The sequence below is a fragment of the Akebia trifoliata genome, chromosome 16 (genome assembly GCF_017979445.1).
Source record: "Akebia trifoliata isolate Shusen 1 chromosome 16, ASM1797944v1, whole genome shotgun sequence".
Taxonomy (NCBI): domain Eukaryota; kingdom Viridiplantae; phylum Streptophyta; class Magnoliopsida; order Ranunculales; family Lardizabalaceae; genus Akebia; species Akebia trifoliata.
Window position 1 is genome coordinate 31,624,282 of NC_141390.1, and position 12,067 is coordinate 31,636,348.

The 12,067-nt window shown below is 35.6% G+C and overlaps 2 protein-coding genes across 5 annotated transcripts; one reads left to right on the top strand and one right to left on the bottom strand.

Moving 5' to 3' along the window:
• Positions 1-923: 923 nt before the first annotated feature.
• Positions 924-4,106, bottom strand: LOC147383596 (heme A synthase COX15-like). 4 transcript variants are annotated; one of them, XM_086427968.1, is made up of 5 exons: positions 3,717-4,106; positions 2,304-2,535; positions 1,982-2,221; positions 1,267-1,416; positions 924-1,180 (listed from the first exon to the last, which is right to left on the bottom strand). In XM_086427968.1, the coding sequence occupies exons 2-5, from the start codon at positions 2,322-2,324 to the stop codon at positions 1,118-1,120; spliced, it is 474 nt and encodes a 157-aa protein (XP_086284094.1). In that variant the 5' UTR covers positions 2,325-2,535; positions 3,717-4,106; the 3' UTR covers positions 924-1,117. The 4 variants fall into 4 exon arrangements, with proteins under 4 accessions (XP_086284094.1, XP_086284097.1, XP_086284096.1 ...); XM_086427971.1 differs by lacking the exon at positions 3,717-4,106 and having other exon boundaries at positions 1,285-1,416; positions 2,008-2,221; positions 2,304-3,612; XM_086427970.1 differs by lacking the exon at positions 3,717-4,106 and having other exon boundaries at positions 2,008-2,221; positions 2,304-3,612.
• A 985-nt stretch (positions 4,107-5,091) lies between these two features.
• Positions 5,092-8,030, top strand: LOC147383597 (dihydroorotate dehydrogenase). Its single transcript, XM_086429017.1, has 3 exons — positions 5,092-5,397; positions 5,517-5,588; positions 7,704-8,030. Exons 1-3 carry the CDS (start codon positions 5,254-5,256, stop codon positions 7,863-7,865), a joined length of 378 nt encoding a protein of 125 aa, XP_086285143.1. The 5' UTR covers positions 5,092-5,253; the 3' UTR covers positions 7,866-8,030.
• Positions 8,031-12,067: the final 4,037 nt, after the last annotated feature.

Here is a 12,067-nt window from a genome sequence, read left to right on the forward strand (position 1 = left end):
CCATGTCCTTCAATAGAAATGCCATCATTTTCTTCCCTTTTATTTTCTATATATTCATCACCATTTTGTTGGAATGATCACTGTGGCATAAGGTCAGATGAATTCATTTACTAAACATCAAACAACGTGCTGGTTGCCCAACCTTTGAAACCTATAGACCTCAGTGATGGATATGTATAACAAACCCATCATAGCCATTGACCATCTCACCACTCAAGTTCAAGTAGGTGAAAAAAAAAACAAACACTAAATAATATTCTCTGCTCAAAATTGAAGCCATGACCAATAAAGGAGTAATCAACAGCGTCAAAGTTAATAGTTACAAACACTTCTCCTAACTTCATTTGGCAATGTGGTGCTTACTTTGGCTCCAATTTTCTATTTTGGTCTGTGGTAGGTTGAATAAGTTAAAAACAAAATTCTCTCAGAGACCAAATATTATCAGCCTGATTTGTAACTTGATAATACTATCGTCTATAATGAATAAAAAATAACTAAAATAAGAGAATGATTAATTAAAGAGGGCCAATCTCCTAAATTCATTGAGGAAACTCATGCTGATATGCTTTCAAGCATGATGATTATACTTCAACAACCAACATGTGAAATATTCTCTCTTAAGATGTCTGAAGCTTCAGCCACCCAAATTTTTTTTTCTACAACATAATAATTAAACCACAGAGGCATAATGAAAATGTGGATAGAATCTATGAGCCAAAAATTGGTGATGTAATTATGTGAGACCAAGGCACATCAATGATTTAAATAGACCCCAAAGACCCTATCTTCCTGCCATAGTCACGCGTGGAAATTCTAATTTTGTCGTTGTTAGTTACAAAGACCCAAGAATTAACAAATAACCGAATCAAGAAAAGAAAATTTGCAAGAGATTGAGAAGTTCCAACTTGTTCCCAATTCAACAGTTCTGTATTGAACTCTATAAAAGCATTTCCATTAATCAAAATCTTACAAATTACTAAATATCCAACTGGTAAAAAGGCCTAATGTAGGCTTCGACAAGACTACAACATCAAATGAACCAAGTAACAATAGATTACAGGTTTCCTTTTCATCTCTTTAAATACTTGCCGATCAGCAGCACTACCTTGTCGAAAAATCATAAAGGCTTTCCATGTTCATAACTGCCTAATGAGAGAAGTGTTGATATTCCCAGTGTGACCTGCAATAATGATAAAATTAAGGAAACAGTTACTAAGTAATTACTTAAAAAACGTACTGGCAGTAGGAAAGACACATTTTAAATACACGTGAACACAAAACAACTTGAAGACCAGCCATGCCCTTGGTGTTCCCAATTAAAGATTTCACTGCAGGATGTATGTCCAACTTTCTTGTCGCCCACCACAAACCACAGATTGAAAGCAATGTGGTGGTTGCTAGAATACGATGATCGAGCTGTAAAACAATCAAAAAATGAATATAATTTAATTACTACAGAAATAATAATACTTTTTAAAGAACTTCTGGGTATGAAAGGCCTTATTAGCCATTTCTCATTTTAAGCTAGTGCACATAGTTTACTGAATTGGAAGCAAATCAAGTCTGCCTTATTTGAAAAGCATGGTCAATCACAAAAATAGAGAGACTAAATCACCGTAAAGGTTAGGAAAACACTGTCATAAAAAATATTTTGATAGATAACTACAATTTAAACTGTCGAATCGACAAATAAAACCATGAAAGTATCTGTATACCCAATAACTTAGCATGGAAAAGGTTCCCTGTACGGTTGATGTATTCTCAAAGAAGTTGTGCATAAGTGGTTCCATTCTAAAAATATCATCTGGAATCCATGTATAACCCATCTTTGGAAAAGTATTAAAAGCATGACCCTGGTAACCGAGCATGTGATCAACTATTACATCATAATTTGTTTTTGGGTGACAAGTGACAACCACCTAGCCTATCCACTAAATATTTGAAAATAATGGAACAAATGAGAATGGGAATAATTTCATACAGCATCATTTCCTGCGACAAAAGCACCTGACACAGCAGTAATGCCAACAAGGAAGCTTATAGGGAGGGCAAGTCTCTGAACTTTAGATACCCACGAAGCAAGAGATTCAGAAGGTGGTTCAGGCATGACAAGTGAAAAACCAGTCCAAAGAAGGCCACAGTATATAACAAATGCTGATGTAAGATGAGCTGCAAGACGGTAAGGGCGGACTCTCAGCTGAACATATTCAGAAATTGGCTCCTACAAAAGCAGAACCATATTAGTGAATTTCATGACTAAAACAAGTCAACACACATTAAAAAAATGTTAAAGTGCTTCTTACTTCTAAACCACTTTTCACCATCCACCAGCCAATTAGTCCCTGCCCAGCACCAAGTGCAAGGAGACAAGAGTCTCAGACTAAGTTGAAAGGTTATAAATCCCTTGCTAAGAAATATGTAAATGGAAGAGCAAACATGACACCAAGCCCCCTTCCCCACATCCGGTGTGCATATTCCATCCAATATATGAATTTAAAATCTTCAATGCTCATCCATGTTATCCAATGGTTGAGCCTGGATGAATAGAAGGTCAATGTCATGAACCATGTAAAAATTCAGCACAAATTAGATGCATTAAAAGCAAAGATCAAAGAGTTTTATTTAAGGATGAGAAAATTAAAGAAAATAGTTGGATTACTTTCAAAATGAAAATCACATGGGGAGACTAAGTATTAAAAAGAAAAGCAAATCATATAAAAACTACAACAAATTTAAACTTCCCTGCCTAACAATTAGGATTATAGAAGTGCTATAAAAACTCATGTACAGTTTTCATACATACAAATTTTATATAAAGCTATAAAAACTCATGTACATTTTTCATACATACAATTCAGAACCTGAAATTACAACAAAAAAAAAAAAAACAAGTTTTTGGACTATGTCCCATATATCAGCTAAGCAGCAATAACACCAACAAATAATAACACTCTCTAATATACAACACACAAATGTTAAAAGCAATTCAACACATTTTTTTTTTCCAATTTAACAAATAGAACCAAAGTTTTTAATAAAATTTTTTTAGTCCTGACCAGAGATGCTTTTCCAAGATACAACCAACCATAAATAAGATTCCAACACACTAGCCATACTCAAACATAGCAGAGCCCCAGTACAAGAGCCTCAGTATCCAATTGAATTTAACTGTGGGTCATATTATTAGAGAGTAGAAAGAGGAAAGATATTTGAAGTCCATAACTCAATCACAAGGAGAATGGACCAACACACACACACACACAATCCCAATCACAAAGAAACTCAAAAAACAAGGATATTAATAGCCTAGAGAACCATGAAACTCTCCAAGGCAAAAGAGTGGCATCTCTCTATCTGATCTACGACCACCCTTTGGTTCTATTTCGATGACTTTCAAGTCTGTTTTAGTATATGTTTCATCATTCTTACAGTTTCATAAAAATTTCATTAATATTTTCACATCATTTCCATGAAAATTGTATCAATTTCCACACTAATCGAAACATTTTCATGAAACGTTTTGATTTCGAAGCTAACTGAAATAGACACCGAATCCACATTTAGTACCTCACATCAACACAAAGATGTGCATAAGCAAAAAACCATTCACCATTTTAGACTAAAAATAAAAATAAAAATAAAAATAATTAAGGGTTTAACTTAGGGTTTCTTTGGAGAGAAAGAGAGAGAGAGAGAGATGAGGACGAAGCTGCGACCTTCGTCGACGCCGTCGCAAACAAAGAGGAAGAAGAAGATCGTCGTCGTTAGCAGACGAAGTTGAAAAAAAACAGATCTGTTTTTGGGTCTTCGTTTTTGGGTGATTCGAATATCAGTTTGAATCGTCGCGATGGGTTGGAATAGTTGGTAGATCGAAGAGTGAAACGAAGAAGATGACATTGATCTGTGTTTTCGATCGGAAGAAGGAGATCTGAGTCGAAGAGGAAGAGAGTGAAGAAGAAGACGAAGATGGATGGAGAAATCAGATCTGTTTTTTTTTTTTTTTTTAATGTTTACGGGGAGGCGTTTGCAAATAACGAAAATTCGTTATTTTACAATCGATTGTACCACTACATCCGATCTGGACCGTAGATCTAACGGAAATCGTATGGCTGATATCGGGGGTCGCGATGAGGGTCGAAATGGAGGTCGTAGGAACGCGACCCTATATATATATATATATGGGTCGCGTTATTACGACCCCCTTTGCGACCCCCTTTGCGACACACCTTTTTGTCTTATATGGGCAAAAATGTTTGGAATGGGCTGATTTTTTGTGAGGATGATCTCTATGGTGAGGGGATCATCCTGGCAAAAAATCATCCCATTCCAAAACTTCTAACCCCGTCAAAATTGATTTACAAAAATTGGACGGTCTATAATTTTTCAACAAAAATCGGACGGTCTAGAAGTTTTGGAATGGGATGATTTTTTGCCAGGATGATCCCCTCACCATAGAGATCATCCTCACAAAAAATCAGCCCATTCCAAACATTTTTGCCCATATAAGACAAAAAGGTGTGTCGCAAAGGGGGTCGCAAAGGGGGTCGTAATAACGTGACCCTATATATATATATATATATATGTATGGGACTAATCCCATGGTCACACACACCGCCCCATCAGATAGTCTTATGTGCAGCAGGTTGAGTCGAAGGTCAACTAGACCATGGTGGGTGGCCCCAAAGAATTCATAGTTTCGTGGGGTTTCGAACACTTGACCCACCCTTCCTAATGATCTTATCAAGGCTCGGCTTGCCACTAGGCCAGCCCCTTGGGGTTAGCGTAACTAATCATATATAAGTAATCAAACAACATCTCTCATTTCTCCATTGGAAATTAAATAAGAAATAAGGACATTTTTCTTTAAATTTATCAATAAGCTCGTCACTTTATTTATCAAAGATATTTGTTATTTAAATTTACCAGCAAGTTCATCACTCTTTCTTAGTGAGTTCGTCACTTTAAATTATAAAACCTACTAGCGACCTCGCTCGAAAAGGAACAAAGTATTGGAATTGGAATTTTTGCAAAAGTTGCACACATTTTGGGAAAAATGTCGTGACAATAAGGAAGAAGAATTGGGTACACACAATTGTGGCTTGTTCTTAGTAAAAGTTGGTCTGGAAATAGAATCTCTCCAAAACAAGCAAGATTTCTTCTCCTGAAAAAGGATCATATGTTCTAGATGGGATCAACGGATTGATAAAAGTGCAGAATTCTACTTCGAGAGCCAATCAGTCCTCATTTCTATAAATGGCTGGAAGCGAAATCCCAGAAGAATTCATTTATAGAATCAGCACCACAAAAGAATGGGAGGAGTTGAAGAAGAACGGATCCACTTTTGGTGGAGATATCGATAAGACCACTGGTTGCATCCATTTCAGTAAGCTCAATCAGGTGATCTCTTTAAATTTCTTGATCTCAACCCATCATTGCTCCAAATTTGTTTGAGGATTCAATGGGTTTTTTTTTTTTTCTCCTTGAGATTGATACCATGTTCTTGAATTATTGTGTAGGTCAAGACAACTTTACAGAATTTTTTTCAAGGAAGGGAAGATCTCTACTTGCTTCAAATTGACACAAAGAAGGTAAAATAGTAGTTAAATTAAACACGGTTCCACTCCATACAATTATGATTGGAATATGTGAAAAATAGTTTTGGTTTATCTGTTGTTTTTTTTTTTTTTTTAATGTTAATTGAAGGGTTTTAGCTTAGTATAATCTGCTCTATTTACTGATTTGAGAGTTATTGTTAATATGTGTTTGGTTTGAGTATGGTATGTTCATTTGATATTTAAGTTTAATTGGAAGATCATGATTAAGGGATGAATAATGCTGAAGTGACATCAAGATTGGACCTCACATCGCAGACCTTGACGTGAAAGTGTATGGGAACCATAGATACTTTTCCTCAAGATACGAGTGAAAAAGGATCTATGATTCCTATCCATTTTCACATCAAGATGTGCGATATAAGGTTCAATCTCGAGGTCACTCCGGCACGACTCTTAAGGGATATGGATCGATAAGATTCTGAAATCACTTCCAGAGGTTTTTATCACTTTGGGGAACTAATTCATTTAATGGAAAAACTTGAAGGCTTTCGCAATATTGGAGAATAAAAATTTATTTATTTTTGCTTTTTATTTTTTTATTGTTTAATTTTTTATAGAGGAAAAAGATTTCTTGAGTGGCTCCAATGTCTCACATATGATGTGCCTACATTGGCTGGAAGAAATTTCTCCTCATTTTGGATAATTGTAGTGCCCACTTGCATTTTATTGGTCTTCAACTCTTTTGAGTTTAGTCCCACATTGGACACTAATTTCCTTGTCTCTCTCCTTATAAGCTCCTGGGTCTTTCCACTCATTGCCAATTGGTCTTGAGTAGGATACACAAATTTATCATGGTATTAGAGCGGGCCTTTATCTCCTCCGTGTTATCCAGTTCATATCTTCATGTGCTTTGGCCTAGTCCGGCCCACACGTACAGGGGTGTGTTGAGTTTAGTCTTGCATTAGACACTCATTGCCTTGTCTCTCTCCTTATAAGCTCCTGGGCCTCTCCACTCATTGCCAATTGGTTTTGAGTTAGACCCTCAAATTTATAAGTTATTGACTTTGACGAAATTAAAAATGATGGTGATGAGATTCGTAAACTACATCTAAATGAAGTAATTGACGTGATTAGTTTTTGGAGGACTTCATTCACAACAAATGAACAACCAAGTAGAGGACATTGAGAATATAGGGTATTAAGCAGAGGATCTCAGTACGAGACACTTAATTTGGGTATTTTTAAAGTTGGGTAATTGGTCTAGATAAAGCTAGGTAAGAAATATTAGATTATAGATTCCTTGAGACAGTTTATTAAATATAGATTAAGTTAGGTTATTAGTCTATGAAAAAAATGAAGTTATATATTCTAATTTACATATAGAACCATAGTGTGCCATGTCTACTTTAAGAATTATCTTTACTTTGTGAAGGATTTGAGAGGAGTTATTTGTGCATGTAGGGATGATATGAGAGACATACTTTCTTTTTCTTTTTTATTCTTAGTTTATAGAGCATATATGTTTGAATTTGAGGGGAACATTCGGACTCTCCTAGGGGCAAACACCAAACTTGTTGACAACCATTTGCCCAAAAGACCGATCTAATGAGGAAGGCGCAACTATGAATGAAGAGGGTCATGGGTCGAACTGGGGCATGATACGTGAGCATGTGACATCCGGGAGTGGAGGCAAGTAAACACAACACTCAACAATCCCCCTCACCCATAAGGATGAAAAATTCCTTCGAGAAGACTCGAACCTGTGACTTAGATAAACCTAACGTTTTGATACCATATTGACAACCATTTACCCCAAAAGACCGATCTGATGGGGAAGGTGTAACTATGAATATAAGAGGGTCATGGGTCGAACTGGGGCAAGATACATGAGTGGAGGCGGATAACACAACACGCAACAAAACTACTCTTTCTATGTAAAGATTGTACTTCCATTGAAATTTGTTTGATAAATGACCTTATGAGAGCTAGCTAGGAGGGGTTTTCTACCTATCCTTTAGAACTATTTGGAGTATAGGTTTTACATCTATTGTAACACCAGTTTCAAGGCATAGTTTCGTCATGATGTGTCACAAATGTCTGAAGTTCATTGTACTAATAATTTTCATTTGGCATGTTTTTATACTGCAGCTTGGGGATGGATTAGTTTATGAAGCTGTTGATGACTCCAACTACTTCCCACACTTCTACGGCCCAGCCCGGAGCTTCTGTCCTCTTCCTTTGGATGCTGTCGCGAAAGTGGAGAAATTGACCTTATTGGGAGGCCAGTTCGGTTGTAGTTTTCTGAATTAAGCGGGTTTGATCATTATATTGGCTCAGTTCTCTCCTTCTTCCTCTTGAAACTTCTCTATATATTAATTATTTTGTTTAGATATGTATCCATACATTGTGTGGCAAATCGAATTTGATCCAATTTGGACCCAATCCAATTGTTATTGAAATAATTTTGAATTTAAATGCTGGGATCCTATAAGAATCTGATCTGACCAAACTGACTTCAATTTGATTCATTATGTTCAATCCATTGACATCCCTAGCCAAAGGAACATTTACTTTTATGCATGTTTTTTAGAATATGAACTCTTAATGGTTTAGTTTATTTAAACTTCGTGAGACAATATATATCTTAGATGTTTGCATGTTTTAGTTCCATTTTTTCCGATGTTTGTCAAGATCCACTGTTTTTTCCTCTCTTCGGCTTTTGCTCACCTCTCAGTAGTACTTTTGACAAAGTAAATAGGTCGCAGTTTTAGAAAGAGAAACATGTATCTTTGCCTTAAAAAAAAATTTGGTTGATTGTTCTTTCATAGCTATGTCATTCGTTGTCTTATTGAAATCACCATTTGTTTTCAATTCATGATCATCGCATGTCACTCTCTTGATATTTGATTCTATCGGTGTTATCTAGTACATGTTGTGCCACACGTTTATTGGTTCGTTGTGGCATTTCTTTTTTTATTATTATTATCAAGTTTAGTTAATATGTGCCACCTTGTTGGGGTGCAACTTGGTTCGGGTTGGTTCGGTTTAGAACAAAATCATAACCGAACCGACCAAGGTCGGTTCCATTATATAAAAACCAGAATCGAACCAACCCAAATCGACCTTAATTCGGTTTGGTTCCATGGGTTGTAAAAGAAAAAATTTACACAAATTTATCAAAACTTATGTAAACACATGAATTAAGTTGGGTTTGAATCGAATTGATAAATTATGTACACAAATTTATCAAAAATTATGTACACAAATTTGTCAAAATTATGTACACAAATTTGTCAAAATTATGTACAAAAGTTATGTAAACACATGATAAATTTGTGTAAATTCGGTTAGATTAATTTAAAAAAAAAAAAAAAAAAATTGGGTTTCTAAAAATTTTCGAAACAATTAATTTTTTTTCAAAACTACAAAATCCAAACCCATCCCAAAACAAAATGGGTTTCCATGAGAGGTACCTACAGTTGTATGTCAAGAAAGAGAGAGAGAGAGAGAGAGAGAGAGAGAGAGAGAGAGAGACCCGTCGGCCACCTGCAGCCAACCAGCCACACGCCCACGGTACACGACCGTAACCGCACGCAGAGAGAAAGAGAAAGAGAAAGAGAGTTGCAGTCCACTGCCGATCGCCGGAGTTGAGATGCAAACACTATCGCACAGTCACACAAATGGCAAGAGACGAGAGAGAGATAGAGGGGTGACCGCCGACAGCCGGAGTTGAGCCCGCAGCCGCACGATCATTGCAAGAGACGAGAGAGTAGAAGGAAATGGGATCCGAAATATGTTAAGGGTTTAGGTTTTGTAAAAAACAAAAAATCAATTATAAATTTAATATTTTATTTTATATTAATTAGTGGTTCAGTTTTCGGTTTGGTTCGATTTTTTATATTATCTAAACCAAATCGAATTCATCGGTTCTTCATTTTTTTAATCCGAAATCGAACCAGTAATAATTTAAACCAAACCAAACCAATCCAAATTACACATTTTGGTTCGGTTCTCGGTTTGAACCGAATTAAGTTGCACCCCTACTTTGTATGACATTGAATGCTCGTTATTTGGTGCATGCAATCACTATTTTGTGGCCTTTGACCCCCCAACTTCTCATCGTCAAGAAAAATTTCAGACATACACTCCATGCTTTCGCATGAGTGGCTTGAGAGGGATGTAGGATCTTTCCTTGCACCTACATCTTTACTATTATAATGAGAGAAGGTGGAGCAGAAAGTGGTTCGACACCAAAATTTAGATTTCAAAAATGCCCCCACCTTAACATTTAAACTTGATATAATTGGGATCAGTTTGGTCAAAAACTTAGAAAATTGCAATAGCACATCCTGAGAATCTAGAATATGTAGGTTAGTTTTTGAAATTACAAAAATATCTATATAATCTTTAAAAACACCCTTTAATTCATTTTTTTAATTATAAGTAAGCCCTTCAGATAAAGTTTGCACATGCCTCTTTCTACTTATAAACAATGTTTGATATTTATAAAAGGGTCAAATCCCATGACTCCTTAGAATGACCCAAGAAAAAAACACATGATCCCAATCCTTTAAATGCAAAATCCAATGGTTAAGATTTATCCTCGAGATAAGTATCTCCGAGATTTGTGTTATCAAGATGCTCATTAATCTCAATCATTAGATTTTGTGTGTTAAAGGGTTGTGCATCACGTGTGTGTGTGTGTGTGTGTGTTTTTTTTTTTTTCACGAGTCATTCTTAGGATTCAACAGATCCCAACCCATTTATAAAATGATCGTTTACATGTATTGTATTTTAAATTTGGATCATTACATATGTTTTGTTACGATATGTCAATAGTAAGACATAACGAAACTAGAGGACCTTAGTGACCAAACTAATTAACCAAAACAAATTGAATTAATGACCAAAGTGAGTTTAGAAACAAATTCTCTTTCTATCCCAACAAATGGAGTTCGTTCTAAAATGATGAATGCAAGACAAACCAATGTATGCTAAGAATTGTTGGAAAAATCTGCATTTTTTATCTAGATTTTTGTGACCAAGTAGGGATATTTGAGCTACGATTCAAGTGGGTCCCATTAGTTTTTTGAGGCTGAACCACTTGGAAACTTATTCATCTCATTGAAGATAATACTTTCATGTATTAAGTTGTCAAAAATCCATTTTGGGTGAATGACAAATCGACTCCTAAGAACCCCTATTAGCTATGGTTTGTTGTATGTGGTTTATAAGATTATTGAGTTTATAAGAGAAACTCTTTAGTCCCACATCGGATAGGAATAAAAAAATTGTCTTAAGATTATAAAGCGGTAGATACCCGAGAATGAACAAATTGAAGTTTGACCGAGGCTTGTGTTGAACACAATGTCCTTAAGACAATTTTGTTCCCGCAACTTAGTGCACACGGATTAATGAACAATTGTCTTTTTCTAAGAGACACACATGCGCATGTCTTTTCTAAGAGACACACATGCACATTCCTTTTCCTAAGAGACACCTTGTCTCTTAATTTTCTATAAATAAGTCATCTCGACCTCAGTTTTATTCACTAAATTTTTTTCTCTTCTTCTTCTTTGTTGTTTAAACGTGCAAGCATTCTGTTTTTCATTCTTTAAGAGTACAAACAGTAGCGTTCGGTTCGCTAGACGTGTAGATTGTAGTGCTGCCTCTACATGTGTGATCGTTGTATCCTGGGAGACAATTGTTCATTGATCCGTGTGCACCAAGTTGCGGGAACAAAATTGTCTTAAGGACATTGTGTTCAACACAAGCCTTGATCAAACTTCAATTTGTTCATTCTCGGGTATCTACCGCTTTATAAGAATGTTAACGATTTTATTCTCTTTCTAACAATTTCTTTTGCGAGGAATGTCGTGATTTATGTAGGGGTGTCAGTTCCTATGCGAATCAGAATCATAACCATTAATTTTTCTCGATTCTGTTTTCTATTGGTTTTGGTTCCAAGTCTCAAATCAATGGAACCAGAATCCAACTCGTCAAAAAAATTTCTTTAAATGGTTTCGATTCTCGATTTCTATAATCAATTCCAATAAAATGAGATCTAGAACTGTCCTATCAATTTTGGTTTTGGTTCGATTTCGATTAAGTGGGCCCAAATTTAAATCAACACTAAAGAGAAAAAAAGCAAAACAGACCTTCCTTTTAACTTCACCACATGTAAAAAGAAAAACAAAAACAAAAGAAAAAAGGGTAGACTTTTATGTCAAAAATGAAAGTTTTTGTGTCCTTGTAGAATTTGTTCATGGGTTCCGACTATGCATCTATTAGATTATTTAATTTATGGGCCACTTTTTTTAGTTGATGGGCAGCTCAAATTCATGGATGTAAAAAAAAGATTGATTTTCTACAATTTAATGGTCCTGATCGATTGATCGATATGTGGGCCAAATGTACAGAGTGTTAAAGAGATTCCAATACAAAGCTACAATCCCATTTGATGTAGGATAAGCAAAGACGTGTGAACAATATTATCTTTGTCAAAAGAGTTT